Source organism: Pyricularia oryzae (genome assembly GCF_000002495.2).
Source record: "Pyricularia oryzae 70-15 unplaced genomic scaffold supercont8.8_4, whole genome shotgun sequence".
NCBI lineage: Eukaryota > Fungi > Ascomycota > Sordariomycetes > Magnaporthales > Pyriculariaceae > Pyricularia > Pyricularia oryzae.
In genome coordinates this window covers 170220-189536 of record NW_003803357.1, presented here as the reverse complement: position 1 = coordinate 189536, position 19317 = coordinate 170220, and the positions used below count along the sequence as shown (strand labels likewise).

The following is a 19317-nucleotide window of genomic DNA, read 5'->3' as shown; positions in this document are numbered from 1 at the left end:
ATGGTTACGACCCACATACGGTTAAGGGCACGTGGATAGTGTCCTTCCTTCAACCCGTAAAGCCCTTTTAGCTTTTTGGAGTGTCGAAACGTGCGCGGAAGGTTGAAAAATCACGCAAAATTACACACCACCACGACGGTTGCCAGGGATATTGCGAAATACGTCGCTGCGTACGGCAAACGCGTTGCGGCATATGTGGTGAAACAAAACATGCGACAGAGGAAGAGCCGTGCAAGGCAGCCCCCAAATGCGTTAATTGCCACGGCCATTTCCCATCCGGACATAAGAATTGCCCTGCCCGACCTTTGGTGGTAAATGGGAAGTTTGAACGACCTTCACAGCGTAAACTTAAAGGGATTCGCAGAATCGGACGTGCCAACCGTGCCGCGATTATTAACGACCGGGCCGAAACGGCCCGCCGAGAGCCAGCACCTGCAATCCCGGTCCTAAGCACCTCATCGCAGCATTCGCAAACCTCGAGCTCCCGATCGAGCATTTCAAACAAAAGAGCGCGGCCATGCGAGGCGGCAGGGGCGGACATCCGCAACTTCCTGCAGGTTGAACAGGAACGCGTGCACGACGAAATCGTTTGGGCAGCCGAAATGGAGGAGGACGCAGCGGCTGCCGAACCTTGCCCCGCTGATGGGATAAACTTAGAAGCAATCCGTCGATTAATATGACGAAATACTCGCTCGGCAATATGCAGCGGGAATGCCTCGACGTAGTTTGGGCCAACGTAGGTAAAAGGATGGGTGTGCATCTGAGCCTATTGGAGTTGTGCCACCAGAGAAAAGTGGACCTGGTTAACGTTTAAGAGCCATGGTGCGGGCTAAATACGAATACACAAACGCACCCGGGCTATAATGTTTTTGCGCCAGTGGACAAATAGCACGCAAACATTTACGAAGCCATGACTGGGCTCCGGCCTCGGGTGCTCACTTACGTAAAGAAGGGGGCAGCCCTAGGGGCCGCACAACGACGGTTACCGCAGGGCCAAAATACGCGGGACGTACTCTGGCTCGAAATTAACGGAATATTGTTTATTAACGTATATAGGGCTCCGGGCACTGAGGCCGCGCTGGAAATGGTATACAATACCGTGCCAAATGGACCCACGGTGCTAGGCGGCGATTTCAACGTAGCGGCTGCTACATACCAGCCAGGCCGCACAAACGCACGCGGAGGGGATCAACTGACGGCATGGGCGCAAGCCCAGGGCATGCGTTTTACAGGAAATATCGGCGTGCCCACCCACCGCGATGGGGGTTTATTGGATATGGTTTTTTCCAACCTCCCCAGCACAGTTACTGTGGTTGACAGCAATCTTTACACAGGCTCCGACCACGAATCTCTTTATACCACGCTGCGGACGCGCGGCGCCCCCCGCCCGGAGGCGATCAACGTTTCGGTTAGGGACGACCGGTTACCAAAGTTCGCGGAGCTACTTGCTTTTGGCATGCAAGACATGCCGGACCCGGGATCCGCGGCCGATGGCTACGCATTGGACGCGTGGGTAGCTGAATTTACAACTTTATGGGAGCAAGTGACGTGGGTCGTGGGTACGCCGGCGGGAAAAAGGGACAGCTCGGCTCCCTGGTGGACCGAAAACTGCCAGCGGCTCTGGTCCGAATTCCAGCGGGTTAAACGGAGCGCTGTAAATAGGGCAGACGCCTCTGCCGAGGAAAAAGCCTATACGAAAGGGGTGCGGGCCGCGAAGCGGGAGTACTGGAGGCACCGGATCGACCAACTGCGCGACGATAAGGATTTGTGGAACATGGTGGGCTGGCTGGGAGCCGGACCACGCCTCCGGTCCCCGCCGCTGGTTATTAACGGCGAGCAAGTGAGCGAGCCTTTAGCAAAAGCGGAAGCACTGCAACGGGAGGTGCTTGGCCGATTTTCGGCGGAGGATGACCTGCAGGGAGACCCCTTGGAGGCCTGGTCGCCGGACGAGGCTAAAATCCCTTGGGACACCCAGGTTAGTGCGGAAGAGGCGGAGCGCTCCTGCATTGGGGTTACGAGCACGTCCCCGGGCATCGACGGAATAACCGTCCGGCTACTAAAAGCCGGATGGGCTTCGTTGGCCGAGCCGGTGCGCAGGCTCTACCAACGTTGCCTGGAACTCGGACATTTCCCAGCGCCTTGGAAGAAGGCCGAAGTCGCGATGCTACCGAAAACGGGGAAGAAAGACCGGAGCAGCGTTCGATCCTGGCGGCCTATAGCCCTCCTTTCCTGCATCGGAAAAGGCCTCGAGAGGCTCGTTGCACGCCGGATAGCTTGGGCCATACACGACAACGGGCTCCTTAGCTGCACCCACGGCGGTGCCCTACCCAAGCGATCGGCGACGGATTTGGTTTGTGCCCTCGCCCACGATATCGAGCAGGCTTTAGCTCGCGGGGAGGAAGTTACCCTTGTCGCATGCGACGTCCAAGGCGCCTTCGACGCCCTCCTCCATGGGCGATTAATACGGAAAATGCGGAGCCTTGGGTTTAGTAAAATGCTCCTCAGGTTCGTGATTAACTTTTTAAACGACCGCCAGGCCCGAGTCCGGCTGGAGGGTACGACCACGGGCTTTAGGCGGTTTGGGTGCGGCACCCCGCAAGGGTCTCCCCTTTCCCCAATCCTATATATGCTATATTTGGCGTATCTCGTCAAAAACGGTACGAAGTGGCGGTTGGCATACGCAGACGACGTGCTTACATGGAAATCGTCACCCTCGTTGGAGGAAAACGTACGTTGGCTGGAAGATAAACTCCGGGATATGCACGAAATTGCGGCGGAAGAGAAGATCCATTTTGCAGCGGAAAAGACAGAGGTGATCCATATTACTAAGAAAAGGCACGGTCGCAACCCGGAAATCCGGATTAATGGTAGAACGGTTACCCCGGTCCAACTACCGGGCGGTCGACGCGGACAAAGCGCCTCCGGGGCCGAGCGCTACCCGGGCATGCGTTGGCTTGGTTTTTGGTTCAGCCGACGGTTAGACGGGCGCCGCCACGTGGCCGAAAGGGCTGCCAAAGCAATGGCGGTCGCTGCCCACCTCAAGAGCTTTGGGGCAGTAAGATACGGACCGCCTGCGGCTGCACTTCGCAAGGCAGCGGTGGCATGCGTGGGTTCCTCGGCCACCTACGCAGCCGAGGCATGGTACAACCCAGCGCACAAGCAAAGAGGACTCCTCAAAGCATTGAACAAACCGCTGGTTTTAGCGGCACGGGCAATCCTCCCGGCGTATAAAACCACCCCCTCGTCCACTGTTCTCAGGGACGCAGGACTACCCTCGGCCCGCGTCGCGCTGGCCTACACCCGCCTGAAATACGGCGCCCGACTAAGGCTCGCGGACAAGGGGCACCCCCTTGTCAGCCGCCTGCGTGAAACACCTCGTGCCCGCAACTCGGGCCATTCGGCCACGACCCTGCAAACGGCTGCACAACTTCTCCCGCGGATCCGGAGACTAGAGTTGCGCGCACCTCGCAATGCCCCGGATTCTCGCACTGACCCCACCGGAGGAGTCCCGAAAGAGGAAGCGGCCCGCCGCTTTATCGAATGGCTGGACATGGTATCACCTGACGATATCGTGGTATATACGGATGGTTCGGAAAAACACGAAAACAACTGCGTCCAAATAGGGTACGGATGGGCCGCTTTTAGGGCGGGCCTGGAATTTGCCGCAGGCTCCGCATCTATTACGCCGGAAAGCCACGTTTTCGACGCCGAGGCGATTGGCGCCCTAAAAGGGCTACAGGCGGCAGCCAAGGCCCAGCCAGGCGCCCGGATCTGGATTTGTGTGGACAGCACCTCGGTTATTTGGGGTCTTAGAGGCGACGCGCCGCGTTCGTCCCAATGGGCCTTTCTGGAGTTCCATAACCTTGTCGATCTACTCCGAAAACAAGGTACCGAGGTTCGGGTCCGTTGGTGCCCTGGGCACCAGGGAATCCCGGGAAACGACCGGGCTGACGAGCTGGCCAAGGCCGGCTCCGCCGGACCGCCGGACCCAGACCCGAGGGCTCAGCAAACCACGTATAGCGGTGCCGGCACGGTCCTCAGAGCCATTCTTTCGAATATAGAGAAGGACTGGTGGCGTAAAGAACTCTGTGAACGGTCCCCCGCATATAGGGAATGGAAATTCCAATATACACCGAGAAAGGAGCCCGAGGAACTGCGTTTGCCAAGACCCCTACTGGGCCATTATTTGGCCATGAGGACCGGCCACGGCGATTTCAAAGCCTACCATGACCGTTTCAACCACCAGGATGCAAACACCTCGTGTGCCTGGTGCTGGAAGCGGACCTCCCCTGAACACCCGGTGCACTGCCGCTTTTCGCGGGCGGTGTGGAGAAACTGGCCGTGGCCTGACAACGACCGGCCGGTCGGGCCGCCAGACCGCGCCCAACGCCGCAAATTCTTCCAGACAAGCCTCGGGCAACCGAAAAGCTTTGAGGCGTTTTCGATAGCCACCAACTACTTCAGCGCCCGCCCCAGAGCGGCCCGCCAGCGCCCCGCGCGCCACGAACGCACTTTACGCCTAGGGACACCGATCGTAAACGACTCGAACTCAGACGAGGAATAGACTTACTGCCTTTTCACCCACACTTCACGGCACAAGCCGTCAGACGAACCCTCCGTGCACCTTAGGCACGGGGTCGCGTCAGTGAACTATCCCCCTAAGCAGGACCGGGCCCGAACCCGGTCAGGCACGATCCGCCTCTGCCCTCCTTGTTTTCCCCCTGTGTAAATAAAGAAGATAGAACGCGCGCCGAGATACCCCTCGGGAGGTTGCTAACGGCCGGCTAACAAGCCGGGCCGAGCCCGGCGTTAACTACTACTACTACTACTACTACTACTACTCTGTCGGGACCAGTGGCTGCAGATTTAACGCCCTGCTAACGCATGGATACCTTGAAGCCCTTTTTGACGGAAAGATCGGAGATAAACTCGTGTCTTTAATTTTAGCAGTTAAAGCCGAAAAAAAACTTGATTTTCTAATGACGATGGGAGGCTAATAATCAGATGGCAGGTACTCGGGCATTATGTGGTTTGAGTTACTTTGCGACAGTTGATATTGGGTGCCAGGAAAAGTACGTAAATCATTAACTTGTTTTACCGTCGCAAATATGAGCTATTCGGCATTTTGCTTCCCCGTAATAAACTAGAAAGCAATGTTTCAGAGCAGGCGTTATCTCTCTATATAAGAATAAGGCTGATTAAACTAATGCAACACTGCTTATTTTCTTAATAAAATCAAGAAATGGGTGGCACACCACACAAAATAATGAATTCTTGTCTGTTATTTTAAGGTTGTTTAACTACTTAAAAATCTTATGTGGATTTGCGTAATTTAAGCGCATATAAGTTAATGCCTCTAAGGATCGGCATGACCGTACGCGGACGATCCGGGACCACACATTCCCAATCCTTAAGAGATGCATAAAGATATAAACAAGGCTTTAACTACGACCGCACGAGTCGTTACCTCGATCCATAAGAATATGGCGCTATTAATGCAATTACAACTTCTGGCCCAGTTTCTTGCGACTTCCAAGTATCCAGGTTCGGGTGCTAAAAGCGTGAAACTAAAGTTAGCAGGATTAAAGCCAGTAAGAGTTTACGATAGCCTACTAGGTATTCGGCTCATCATAATTAGAATATATTACGGCACCCACTTATTTGACCCGGCCCTGATACTTTGATTTTTTTGCAACCCCTATTTCCTGACTAATACCAAACTCGACCAAGGTGTTGTTTGGTGGTTAGAAGCGCATGCGGCATCGCCGGCAATCTCAACTACGGGACCAGGCGAAAGATTTTTGACATTCTCGACACAAGATTGAACTTCGCGCGTTGAGGCAGCATTAACCAATTTCGGGAACTTTGAAAGTTGCGGCCCACAGGTACTTTGCAGCCTGCTAGGAAACATTACCAAAAGCATGCAAACCCACGGCATATCGCGCGCCGCCCACAACTGGACAAGGAGGTCCATTCCTACCCTACCACAATAGCAAACACAGGACAGGAGGGTGAACGATATAAATCTGTTTATCAAGACTGGTATCAACAATATAAAAGGGGAATCATATCCCAACCGTTATAACCCTTCTTGAACTCAACCTTATTAAAAATCATTATTATCATACATTCGGGGTTTCTTTGCCTTGCTACTCCTTCCAACTCTCTTCTACTTTGTTTTTCAACTTTCACTTTGTATTGTCAATATTATTTAACTATGCAATTCTCCAAATTTTCGCAGCTTCTGGCCCTAATGGCCGTCACTGCCCCGGTGTTGGCCGCTCCATCGGACCCGGGCAGCCCCGTCAGTGTTTTCGATTTCCCGAGTCCTCCGGCTTCGCCTGATCGCAACGAAAACAGGCATAAGCATTACGCCGGGCGCCCGAAGGTTCACTTCCGTGCTTGAACCTCCGCCGAGCCCGCTATTGGTCAAGAGCCCTAGTGACACCCACTGGGGCTTGTGTTTCTAACCAGGGGCAGCTGAGCCTGTGGAGGTTCCGAGCGTGAAGTAGCCTGATTTGCAGGGGCCAGGGGACCCCACTGAGGAATAAAACCAGGACTAGGTTTAGTTGGTCGGACCTATTAAGTGATAGGTTCAGAGCTTCATTTTGTACTTTACGATTTACTTGCTGTATAGACTTGCTGCGTTATTTTGAATCTAAAAAAATCTTTTCAGTAAAAACTTCGAACTGTGTCAGGAGCCGTGACACATTTTTGTGCTCGCCAAAAAGAGCAAAACTGTTAAGTACTTGGCATTCTCAATCGAAAGAGTTGAAATCTGTTCAAACACAAAATTAAGGGTTGCCTGGGTCCAAGGGTGCCTGGTACGTAAAGCGCCTGGATCGCACGCACATCTATCCGACTAGTGATCCCAACCCAAGCACGATAGTAAATGTTGTCCCAACAAGCACCCTACGCGACAATGCATCTGCGCGCACGACCATTGCAGCCTTGGTGTATGCCGCATTGAGCTGGGGATTGAAAGGAATTTAGTCGACGATGGGGGAGCGTGACGGAGGGTGGCTTGTGGCACATGAACCGAGTGCGGTGCTTGACTTTGGTAACAAGAGCCTGTCCACTGGATTGGCGCAAATAGCGATGGCGTAATTGAATACATACCAAGGAAAAAGCCATATTTCGAGACCGATTCGTGATGTGCCAAGCTTCCAGGTTCTAGGCGCCGTGTTCTCTCGAATTCCGGTCGAGGGTAGCAGCTATGGCATCACGACCCCAATTTAGGGGCGAAAGGCAGAGTGTTGTGGGTGGAGCAAAGGGTGGGTTTCCTGAGCGGAGTCCTAGCTAAGAGCAAAGACAGCAACGACTTCCATTCCTGGAGGCAAAAAGATGCGTCTCGGACGCCTTGGATCCTAAATTCAAAGAATTTGCTCCAGTGCCAATACAGCGAGGTCCAAATCAGTATTCATGCCGGTGACCCCTAGGAGATCCTTGTTGTTGAATTTCTTTTTTTTTTCTTTTCTTTTTTTGGTGATGTCTTTCCTTTCCTGTTCTCTTCACTTTCTACAAATGCGCAATTCTGATTGCCTTTTAGGACTTCGAAAGAGGTCTTAACAACGTTTAAACGAAGCCCAAAGCCCTTGCTTAGCCGACCAAACCTTGCAAACTGCATCGGGAAGAGAATCCCAGTAAGGTGTTGCGGGGACCTAGAGCTTAATCAAGTAAAGCTCGGAAACAAGCATTGTTGTCCGGCTTTATTCTTGTTTCCTGTCTCCCAAGCCGCCGTACTAAAGTCCAACGCATTGTCCAACTCGCTCGTAAATTAAATTCAGTTCTAAGCAGTGGCGGTCCTCTTTCCCCTAGTGCAGCCTGCCACTGTGTCGGCCACCGCCGCATACACGGTAGAGTCGATATGTAAACAGAATATTTATTCAGCTACTATTTTCCCCAAGATGGCAGTTATAGGACGCTAAACAGGTAAGACCTGCACAGGTATCATCCAAAAATATAAACCAAGAACCCAGAATCATTCATAACTCCCCGAAGCATCTCGTCCCTGCAGACACCGCTCATCCATGATCCATCTCTTTGGCAGCGTAAACATTGGAGATTAACCTGTTCTCTCATGATTCTAAATACAGAAAGCAGTCTCCTTTTTTTCATCCCCAGCCGTACAAGTGCCAAGCCCATCGCATAATCCAAGGTGGAAACCGATAAAGCAAACATCTCCAGTAGTGTCGCGGTAAGAGCCTGGCTTGCTGGAGCTGCTACCGGCCTTTCTGCGGAGGAGCTTCACTACCTTCTTGGCTAAATAATATAGTCATGATCTCGGCGTCAGCATTCCGCACATCTATCGTTTCAATACAGGCGTGTCAACTTACCCAGATATCTGCCTTCTGCAGGGAGCTGAACGCCACGGGTGGCCAGCTCGGCATGCACTCCATTCGAGAACACTGCTATACAGGAAAGATGAAAACTTTAGCTAACGCATGAAGCAATCGCGGTTGGTGCGAGGTTGAGGGGGGATATACCCTCGGTTGCGGCACCCAGCGTGAGAGACACAGCGAACATGAAAAGAGCGGAAATCTTCATGATGTTGGAAAGTTTTGAGCGATTGTGGAAGAAACAGATTTAGGTCAATATTTATAAACGAGTGAAATTAGAAGAAAGGTATGTCCCCGGTATTAAATTCGTGATTCCAGATTGCTGCTATGCATAATGCATTAGATTAAAAGGAAAACTGACAGAGCGGGGAAGCACAACTAATTATTTTATACGTGTTTTTTTTTTTTTTTTTTTTTTTTTTTTTTTTTTCATTTACTTTTTTCAGAAGAGCTAAAGTTTTCACTTGGATTTAGATCCAGTCCATAATTGCAAAGTTGCAAGGAACAAGGCTGTGTAGTGAGAAAGTACGCGTCTTCCCTGTAAATTGACAGATCAATCTAGGTGTATAATACGGGGCAGGCGGAAAAGGGATATGAGCGTGCGGTAATCTAAATATACCACGTGAGACAATTCCATGTAAAGATATGCCAATTGGTTTTGACCGTATTCGGAGGAGCTGCCATGTGGGTGCCAATTGATGCGAGTTTGATTCACCGGACTAGGCAGATATTGTGAGTAAGGCCGCACAAGGGCTGGGTAGGAGAGGACGGGGTTAACGATGGAGAAAATCTATGGCACACCAGATCGAATTATTATAGGTGGGTATATCCCATGAATTGTAAATGGCAGTAGTCTCAGTGCTCAGCCTAGACCCCGGCTGCGCAGGGGCCCGTGCGCTCCATGTACCTTACCAGCCACATGGCTTTTCCACCGATTACATTGGCGGAAAAGATAGCGCGCTGAGCCGAAGCGATCGTTGCGTGGACCCACAGGTACATCGCAAAGCCGCAATTGAGCCACAGGTTCAATTGTGGATCTCAGGCTTCAGGGATGAGCCCTGAGACTATGTGTGCATGGGGCACGGTGTAGTAGCTCCGGACTTAATTGTATTATATGCACGGCCCACTGTAGCCTTATCGATATACCGTCATTGTTACCATGGCAATGCCTCGCAGCCCGCCTGTAATCAATCAATTGAACCTTGGTCATCATCAATGTTTTCCGAGCGGCACAATACGTTATTTTCAAATACATGATCCATCGGCCATCAAACCGCAGCAATCATCTCTTCACCACAATTTCGTCGCGATCCTCCTGTCTCCGTTTGATTAATGGCTCAAATCGCCAGACGCGGTGACGACAGCATTTTAACCTGGCTCGAACAGGTCATTCCAGTTTGCGAACAGCCTCTTTTGAACCCGCCTTCCATCCAGATCGCGCCACCTAAGAAGCGCAAACGGTCTTCCGCCGTCACTAACCGTCACGCCCTTGCCTCTCCCCCGCCTTCGATAAGCGCCGTCTCCCGCATAAGTACCCGGACCCCGACGAGGAGGAAGCGCCGGGCAGCAGCGGAAGATGGGGACGACGACGCACCGGTCGACCTGGAAACTACACCACGACAACGAGGAGATTACCCAGCTTGCTCAATACTCGCCCCTCCTCGGCTCTTTTCTACACCCCAGGCAGCATGGGAATCGAGTAGTGTCCAGTCGGCCACGAGCTCTGGCGTCTCTACAAGGTCGGGCCAGCACTCTCCAAGTAAGGAATTGGCGAGGCTTGCCCTGGGCCCCGGTGCCCTTGTCACGCAACCCCTGGCCCTGACGGAAGCATTGCCACCGATGCTGTTTGATATGCTTAAAGTTATGGAAAGCATTCAAGAGGGTAGCGTCGGCATCTTCCCAGAGCGGATAAAGGTTAGCACAGTGGTTGCCACTTTTGTTGTTCCTTTTTAACGCTTATCTCTCTCATACAGGATGCCCTTAAAAAAGAGGCAGAAACCAGACGCACCTTCGAGATTTATCAACACATGTTTGTTCCGAACGAGTCGCGTGATTTACTAGGCCCGACTCCGTCAGTCTCTGAGGTGATGGACATTGTGGAGGACGCACGTCGCTGCAATTCGAGGGTCGAATACGAAGATGGTTGGATATCCGGCGTCCATTTCCCGCTCCTGCGTCTTGCTCTCAACGGGAAAAGAGGGCCCGCCAGTGATCTGCTGGACGTGCTCATCACGTACGTCTCTCACCTCCCAGCATATATAACTGCACCGCTGATTATATTATCTTTAGAACTCACGCCAAAGCTACTCGCAGGTATAGTCCTCTCGCCAGCCAGAAATCGAGGATGGTAGATTTGTGTCTCGTCGCATGTCCATCCAACTTAGTGGACCCAACCGCTGTCGCTGCGAAAAAAGCCATCGATGTCTTGCGCACAAGGCTTCCCGGCTCATCCATCAACCATAGCGACGCCCCCCCGCTACTGGACGTCCCAATCGTGATCAGCATCGAAGTCAAAAGGAGCGGCGGCGACGAACAGCGACAAACACTTCAAGTTGGCACTTGGCAGGCCGCACAGTGGAACATGTGGTCGCAGCTCTTGGAGGGTCGGCTTTTACAAAAATACTCGATTGACACAACGCCCTCTGAGGATGGCGGCGGCGGTGGCGAGGGGGCAAATGATGGTTCAGTGAGTTGTGCGGAGCGTGCCGTGGCCGAATCGGACCGCCTACTCGGAACACTCCCATACATCCCAGCGATACTTATTCGTGGCCACTCCTGGTATCTGGCTGCTACCTCCCGCCAAGGCGACAAGACCATCCTTTGGCGCGAATACGCCTTTGGCACGACCCAGAGCGTCGTGGGTACGTACAAGATTATATGTGGACTGCAAAATCTACATCGATATGTCCGTGACACATTTTGGCCGTGGTATCTTCGAGTCATTTTGGAAATCGATCCAAATGACATGCGATAGTCATGCTGGTGTCGAATGGCACCATTCTGTGACTGTAGTAATGGGAGGCAGGGAAATCACATCGACAGCTTTTTCGTTCTCTATTATGGTAGCAAATCCCCTACAAAATCCCCGAATGGCTTGCGGATTATAATTGTGGTATATATAAACCAATTATATCTAGTTGAGTCGCTCCAACATGTGCCGTCGTTCATCATTTGGCGGCCTTCTGAAAAACCCTGCCAATCAACTCGTTCATTCTCTTCCAGATCCGAATCCCCTTCTTCCTCGTAATCTCTTCCGTCAACCTCAACCAGCCCTCCAATTATCCCAACCAAATAAAAAGGCACATAGTTTACTAGATGGAATTTGTGTATTTCAATAATCACCTGATATTTCGACCTCCGATCTCACGTCCATTCACCGTTGAGCTGTGCTGCAAGTTCCTGTTTTTATTCCGAGCCTGGTATCAAGATGGACAATTCGCGATTCCAAAGCAGCCCATTCGGCCTGTGGGAGACAGCGACAATCCTGTCGACAGTTTGCTTAGTCTAAAGCCATCTAAAAATAGTTGTCAACCCACTTACAGCAGCCTCGCGTGGTGCTTCCCTTATTATACCATTAAGAGCGGCTGTTTGGTTTTATATACGTACCAAATTTGGTTTATATTGGGTATTTGGTTGGATTGTTATAAAGGTTAAACGAGCAAAAGAAAGATGACCACTTCAGGGCCCTGTCCACTTGTGGGTCAACCACTCTAGTGTAGCTATTTATATATGTTGTTCATCCTCTGGCATTGACAGGCCTCATTCCCAGCACGCACAGAGCTAAGAAGCGCATATGTTGATAACTGCGGTAGTGTTACCATGAACAACTACAGGACGACAAGCCTGAACAAGCGCCGGAGCTGAGAACGAGCGGCGGTGGGACTAAACCCGGGGCGCGCACAGTGCTGTTGATAGGTCTTTTTCACTTGTAAATAACGCTCGAAATATCGAAAATGGTGTCATTTCCAACTCTGACCTTTTTTTTTTTTTTTTTTTTTTTTTTTCTGATGTGCTGTTCGCAGTGGAGCCAGTCGCGAGAATCTCTCCCGCGATCCCAGAAGCCATCAATCAATCGTCATCCATACTCGGGTGACGTATTCGAACCGCTGCGGGGCTTATCCACCTGGACCCTTGAAATCCGCCGCCAACTTCTACAGTCTACTTTGTCGGAGAATATCATCACCACTTCAAATTTCTCGCCCGTACTACGCGCACCAATACATTCACTGCTTACGCTGCAAAAGCGTAACAAAGAAATCAAGTAAAAATGCCTTTCCCATACAAGACCGTGCTGATCACGGGCGCCACGGCGGGCATCGGCCGGGCCTGGACGGAGCGCATGGTAGAAAATGGCGTGTTCGTAGTCGCTGTGGGTCGGCGCCGCGACCGACTCGACGAGCTGGCGGCGCGATTTGGCGACAAGATCGGCGTGGAGGAGCACGACGTCGCCGACCTAGACGGACTTGCATCTTGGGCCAAGTCGTAAGTGTTTAGCTGTCAACCCTGGTCAGGAACTGCGCGAACGATTGCTTTCAGTAGACTAACACCGCCTCGCCAAGAATGACAACCAAATACCCCACGTTGGACTGCATCATGGCCAACGCAGGGGTTCAAAACACCACCAACCTCGCAACGCTGACCAAGCCCGGCGCCGACGGCACGGCTCTGGCCAAGACCATCACGGGCGAGGTGAACCTCAACTACCTTTCGCCCGTGCACACCGTCATCCACTTCCTGCCGCACCTGTCCGCGCTCGGCGCCCGGGGCCAGCCGACGGCCGTGGTGCTCGTCACGTCGGGGCTGGCGCTGGTGCCCATGTCGCGCTGCGGCAACTACTGCGCGACCAAGGCGGCGCTGCACTCGTTCGCCTGGACGCTCCGGGCGCAGCTGCGGCAGCAGCGGGAGGACGAGGGCGGCGACTCGTCGTCGTCGTCGTCGACGGTCCTGACCCGGGTGATTGAGGTGGTGCCGCCGGCGGTCAAGACGGAGCTGCACTCGCGGCAGCCGGACCTGGTCGCGGCCGGCGCGGGAGATTTCGGAATGGAGCTGGACGATTTCACAAACGAGACTTGGGCGGCCTTGTCCGGCGACGAGCCGCAGGACGAGATCCTGGTCGGGCCGACCAAGCGGCACGCAAAGCTGGTCGATGCGACGAGGGAGAGTTTTGTGATTATGGACAAGATGATCAGGGAGCAGGGCAAGGTTACGGGGAAGGAGACGGGGTGGGACGCTGGCAAGTAGGTGGGGGATTTGCCAGTGGATGTTTGGGTTTATTTTGGACAAAGGTTGTGCTGCGTTGTCATGAACTCTATTCTGCGCGCGCTGCACCAATTTTGCGGCGATGACTGTGTGTCGACAGGCATCTTGTTTGCCTCTTTGCCAAGAAAGCCCGATTAGCATATCAAGACCAGGCGTGATGTCCTTCTCGAATATAAAGTAAGTGCAAATCATGCCAGGGAGGGTCAAGGGTTCTTGAAATAGTTGCGGCTGTTTCCATTTGCCTGACTTCATTTCATCTCATCCAACGTTGTGGATCATGTGTTTCAAGTAAAATGCCTGTCAAAAACCCAAGGGGTGATGCACGTCGGATTACCACGCCAGAAACACGCCAATCACGGATTTACAGCATTCACAATATCGATTCCAGTCACCAAAACAGAACACGCCGTTCCATCAAAGAATTGATATGTACTCCGCTCCAGTCGAAACGACAAAAAATATATACAAAAAGAACCGAAAAAAAAACCCCCCCACAAACCCCCGCGGAGCGCCACCGTCTCAGCGGCCAATTCCATCCTGGATCATGGCGTCGACCATGCGCACATGCCTCTCGGCGTTTGTCTCACTCCACTCGTTGTCGTAGTTGAGGCCGTAGGGCCAAAAGTGGCTCCCGCCGCAGTTGATGACGGCGCCCTGGCCGTCGAAGCTCCTGAGCAGCGGCAGCGCCCTGGGCCAGTTGCCGCTGCTGCACATGTTGTTGAAGGCGTTGGTGGTGCCGACGCCGAGCGTGTGCGAGATCTCGTGCATGGCCGTGCGCGTGTTCATGTAGGCCCGGTTGGTGCCGAAGCGCAGGTCGCCGTTGAACGACGCCTCGGCGGTGGGCACGCCCGGCGCGTAGTACACCCGGATCGTCTTGGACGCGTTGGGGCTGTGCCGGTGGTAGCGCGCCACCGCGTCGCGCATCGCCGTCTCGATCCGGTTGTACGCGTCCGCCTGGTCCGTGGTCGGGTTGGATGCCTTTTGGAGCGACCAGTTGAGCGCGGCAGACGCGGTGCTGGCGCAGGCTAGCGCCGTGGTGAGGATGGTGGTGAGCTGCATGTTTGTTTGTTGGCGACCAGGGGCTGGGGAAAATATATGGGATCTGCACACGATGACAAGATTGGATGTGGTTGCCAGTCGGTGAGCCGTGCTAGACCTGGAGGGATCAAAAGTCAGTAGACTTCTGGCGACGGCCATTTGCGGGACATTGACCGACTTTATCTGCAGAACAACCCATATCGACCGTCCCGGTACATCTCCATAGCGTCGGCTGTTGTTCCCTGGTTCGTTTTGATTACTGAGCCTTGGCGAAACAACCGACCTGCCCATTTGAGATTATAGTCCCCAGATTCAGGGCCACCGTTCGGCATTCAATGCAACGCGCTCCGCATTTTGCCACGGTTCCTTATTTTTGCCAATCGTGCAGCCGAACCAAGGCATTGTGCCAGTTCCGCCCCTTCTGCTTTGGGAAGTCGTGCCGTGCCCTAAAACCCGTTTGTTATCTGGGCCATTCATTGGGGCCTTCTTTTTAGGGTTTGCTTGGCCCGTTCGAGGCAACACGTTGTAGGGGTTTTCCGCGGTGGAGAAATACATACATACCTACATACTTCGTAGGTACCTCCATGGATACCAATCGTAGGTACCAATGCGGCAGCTGCAGACATCCCGCTGTCATTCGAGGACAAATTCATCCGAATAAAAAAACCCCGCGTGCTCTTGCCATTGCAGCCCCGGGTTCCGAACGCACTGTCAGCGTAAGCTGTGTTTGTCGATCTTGTCGATGCGGTTTTCTAAAACGCGATTCTTATCAGTCTCATGGTCATAATCTGCAATCGTCGGTTTGGCAATTGCGGGATAGCCCGGATGACTGACTACATGGTACCTCGGCAGTTCCGTCTTGCATTGCGAGCAGTCAGCTGTCGGCTCGACAGGAACTTTGCAACTAACTCCCACGTGGTAAGATATGAGGCCGTAAACCCATGTTCAATTCCAACAAGGTCCAACTTTTAAATACCACCATGCAACCTAATCTACTATAGTATGTGGGACCATCGAGATATCTCAGCAAGCATCATAACTCGAGCGACCATAAATCAAGAGGCATCAGACCAAATTCCTTTTTAGCGTGCTTACTGAAGAGCCCCATCCAGATCAATGCTGATGTAATTTTACAGCTGACAAGAGATGGCGGCTTGGCGTTGTTCACAAGAAAGATGGGATGAGGCCGTGCTAGGTACCCTATCGTCTGTGCTGTTTTGCTGCAGACGATCTTGTTTTCTATGACGGAGTCAACTATAGGTCGCGTGCCTCCAGGGAGATAAAGGAGAACAAAAATAACACTGGATATTTCGGCAACTTTGGACGAAACTATTCTCTTTGACACTATGGTATATATCTAAATTAAGTGTCAACATCTGAGATGTGTAAGCCCCTCAAGAAATGAACGGCAGATAATCGGTCCACGCCACTGTCTTATAAAGGGCCTCAGGCATCGATGCCAATGAATAGAATGATAGAACAACAAGACAAAGCCGAGCTGCTGCGTAGCTTATGGGACTTGCCATAATCAAAAGGAGGTAAAGAATAGATGTAATGAACCTCGAAATCTTGGCCACGGTACCATCCGGGTCCGGAAGGTTATCCAAAGCATATCCAAACCAGCCACCAGCAACAGTGGCTAGTGGCATAGTCGTGGATACTATCGAAGACACCCTCCAAGCCGTTACGATGGTGTCCGAACCAAAGTCCCAATACCACGCGGCAACGTGCACGCCGCCAAAGCTGGCAGCGATAATGTGGAAAGTGAAGGTAACTTTGAATGATTTGTCCGGTAGGAGAAAGCTGAGCAGATCGCCAAAGCTCATGTGCTTCTCTCGACGAGTTGATGTGACGATGGGCGTAGAAGCATCGGTGATGTTCCGGTCCATCGTTTCTACGTGGCGAAGGACGGTGATGTGGCCTACATCTTGGGGCTTGAGCCACCAGAATCCATACATGACGGCGGCGGCAAGGACGTAGCCTGCGGCTGAGAGCTCGAGGGGAGAGATCGGCAGGTCGGCTACCGTGCGTGCAGCGCAGTCCAGGACCAAATACAAGGCTTGCCAAACTGCGAATGCTTTGGTCAACGCGTCCGACTTGCCCATTGCCTGGATTTCCGTTTCGCTTAAAAGGAAATCCTGTCTCCTCGCTGGACTACATTTGCGAAGGAAAATTGCTAGTATATTGAACAAGTTAATCGTCAGCCCTCAGTCGTAAACCTGGAATCCCTCAGATATCTGGGTAGTACTGGATGCAACAGCTTCTTCTTAGCTCACCGTAGTCTTTCAGCTTAGTTATCCTTGTCTTGCGAACTGCGGCTCGCCCTTCTGCATCGGTTACGGTTTGCAAGAGCACAATGCCACCCATCCTGGCGTAGAAGGCGTGCGTGAGGGTAAACCCCTCCTTGAGGGGCCCGACAGGAGCGTCTATGTTGTCATAAACAGGCTCAGCCCCAAGGTCAGCCGTCAGCCTGTCCCTGGAGCTGAGCCACAAGGCGAAATCCGGGGCCTCGTCTGCAGCCTCTGCCACGTCCTGCCGGGCCTCGAAATACTGGGTGGCAGCCATGCCGACGCCAATCTCTGGTGCAAGGATGATGACAACCATCCACTTGAACTTGCGCAACAGACACCGGAGCTTGGGCCGCTCCGGCCAATAGGGAATTCCAAAAACTTTATGCCATCCGGCTTCGAGCTCGTCGGCGGCGGCTATGTTCAAATGCAGGCATTTGTACGAGCAAATCAGAAGCACCGACAGGCAGCTCCATAGGATATTAATCGTGCCGCGGCCGCGTGGAGGTGGTACCCATCCCACATGATCCGGGGGCTGACCTTGCGCAGTTGAGGCAGAGATGGTGCTGGACATGTGTGGCCAGAGTGGTGGTTGGTGACTCTTTGGTGCTCGTGGTCTCTGGAAATTGAGTGAGGAAAGCTCGAGCGCGCACAGGAGAAAAGCTGGAGTTTTTAGCTTTCGATTCTCACAACCCATTTCTGGCCCCCATTTAAGCGAGCCATTGGCGTGATGGCCTGGGACATTCTGGCTGCTTATGCCAAGACTGCATGCCTGAGTGGCGCAGCAGAATCCGCAATCCTGGACTGGATTACGCTCTTATCCAATGGTTCTCCGGGGCCGTCGAATCTAGATTGATTGCGGCTGAGATTGAATCTGTAGGCTTGGCGCTGAGGAAAATTGATTACAAATTTCGACTTGGCAAGATCTACGCCATCACGAGAAACTTGTCAAGCAGAACAATCGATGGGCTCCATCAGATCTAACTAACGAGGCAGCCCGTGAAACGAAGTGGCAGAATGCGACATATGTAGGTCGTTAGGGAGCAGCAGATACCACCCTCACAGTTCGAAGGAGCGTCTCTGGAGACCCCATCGGCTGATCGGCAGCGGGGACGCTTTTCGCTTGACCGTGATATTTCATATTTGTACAAACTTATCACTGAGTCACCGCGTTGCTGGCCCGAAAGGCTCAATCCAGTAAGCTCAACGCGCCACCCCTTGAGGCGGGGAATGCAGCCCTAGCTGACCTTCAGTAGTGTTCACAGAATCACAAAAGTCCAAGGGGTCGCGACTCCCTCAAGACTGAAGTTTATGGAGCTGCCAGCTCTTCGATTGACTCTCCTGGCCGAGCATGGCTTTTATCGGAATGGTTTCCGCGATACCCAGGCCCTTTGGCTTGACACCTGGATAAGTCAATACTGGAGCCCAGCCAGTGCGCATTAGGCCAGGAGTCAAGGGACAATACCACAGGACGCATGTTGCTTACATGGAGAAGGTGAAGCACCATAAGCAAACATAACAGCGCAGTACTGGATGCACCTTGTTTATCTCTTCGCTGGTGAGCTCCCTGATGTTTGCGCATTAAAGGCATCACCAACCGGGACTTTGTGGCCTGTGAGAGTGCAGCCTGAATCCTCGGCCAGGTTCATGACTTGCACGAAAGAAGGTGATAGCACCCATCGAATTGTCGCCTGGAATCCCCTTGAAAAGCATACATCCTCTCCCCGGTCCTGCTCATCGCCTCAATTTAGCCTCTGCATCGGCAACGACACTCTCGTCACCAGACTTGCGCGTAAGGCATTCCACACCCCGTTAAACCCCTCATCGAGGCCCGCGACGGCCCAAGTAAGTGGGGCGGGTAACTAGTGGATGGGCTGAATTATTTGTGGGGGGCCCGGCCCGGCCCAGAGTTGAACGGGGAGCCCGTGGGAGCCCACGGGTAACCCGTAAAAATTGCAACTATCCACTGTATTTTCCTTGCATTGTAAGTCCGCGGGCTACCCGTTTTGGGTTGAGTCCACCAGCCCGTGGGCACCCACTTACCAGCCAAAAAAGCCCATGGGTTATTGCGGGCCCCCATTAAATGCCCACGGGCCTGCGGACTGGGCCGGGCTGTATGCATTTTCGGGTTTTGGCAGGCTTTACAAGCTGCGTGTCAAACCACTGAACTCGGAGGCCAATGATCTCGCTGCTCTACCAACATCTGTATTCTGACCTCCCCAACGGGGTTATCAACAATCACGTCGGCATCCTTGTAGACCTGCGCCAGCAAGGACGCAGCGCTGTGAATGAATACCTGCGCTATAACAATCAGGTGGTCCAGGCGACTTTGGTCAAGCACAAGCATAGATACTCTGGTTGAGTCAAGGGTGAAGCCACTTCATCCCCGCAAC

General features: G+C 52.8%; 6 protein-coding genes across 6 annotated transcripts in view; 2 read left to right on the top strand and 4 right to left on the bottom strand.

Moving 5' to 3' along the window:
- Positions 1–269, bottom strand: part of MGG_18124 (uncharacterized protein) — a gene marked incomplete at both ends in the record, with an annotated part of 1277 nt that extends 1008 nt beyond the window's left edge. The window contains one exon of the mRNA XM_016990585.1: positions 129–269. Coding sequence (XP_016846054.1) covers positions 129–269 — 141 coding nt within the window. The remainder of the gene's footprint in view (positions 1–128) is intronic.
- A 7817-nt stretch (positions 270–8086) lies between these two features.
- On the bottom strand, positions 8087–8547 carry MGG_10231 (uncharacterized protein; the record flags this gene model as incomplete). The annotated part of the gene is made up of 3 exons (XM_016990492.1): positions 8087–8262; positions 8337–8411; positions 8487–8547. 3 exons carry the CDS (start codon positions 8545–8547, stop codon positions 8087–8089), a joined length of 312 nt encoding a protein of 103 aa, XP_016846053.1.
- Positions 8548–9549: 1002 nt separating this feature from the next.
- On the top strand, positions 9550–11715 carry MGG_10232 (uncharacterized protein). Its single transcript, XM_016990493.1, has 3 exons — positions 9550–10253; positions 10313–10572; positions 10629–11715. The coding sequence occupies exons 1-3, from the start codon at positions 9672–9674 to the stop codon at positions 11311–11313; spliced, it is 1527 nt and encodes a 508-aa protein (XP_016846052.1). The 5' UTR covers positions 9550–9671; the 3' UTR covers positions 11314–11715.
- A 772-nt stretch (positions 11716–12487) lies between these two features.
- MGG_10233 (uncharacterized protein) lies at positions 12488–14046 on the top strand. Its single transcript, XM_016990494.1, has 2 exons — positions 12488–12821; positions 12899–14046. Exons 1-2 carry the CDS (start codon positions 12607–12609, stop codon positions 13578–13580), a joined length of 897 nt encoding a protein of 298 aa, XP_016846051.1. The 5' UTR covers positions 12488–12606; the 3' UTR covers positions 13581–14046.
- A 71-nt stretch (positions 14047–14117) lies between these two features.
- On the bottom strand, positions 14118–14795 carry MGG_10234 (uncharacterized protein; the record flags this gene model as incomplete). The annotated part of the gene is made up of 2 exons (XM_016990495.1): positions 14118–14680; positions 14780–14795. 2 exons carry the CDS (start codon positions 14793–14795, stop codon positions 14118–14120), a joined length of 579 nt encoding a protein of 192 aa, XP_016846050.1.
- A 1145-nt stretch (positions 14796–15940) lies between these two features.
- Positions 15941–17611, bottom strand: MGG_10235 (uncharacterized protein). The gene is made up of 2 exons (XM_016990496.1): positions 16913–17611; positions 15941–16812 (listed from the first exon to the last, which is right to left on the bottom strand). Exons 1-2 carry the CDS (start codon positions 17496–17498, stop codon positions 16031–16033), a joined length of 1368 nt encoding a protein of 455 aa, XP_016846049.1. The 5' UTR covers positions 17499–17611; the 3' UTR covers positions 15941–16030.
- Between the last annotated feature and the right edge of the window lie 1706 nt (positions 17612–19317).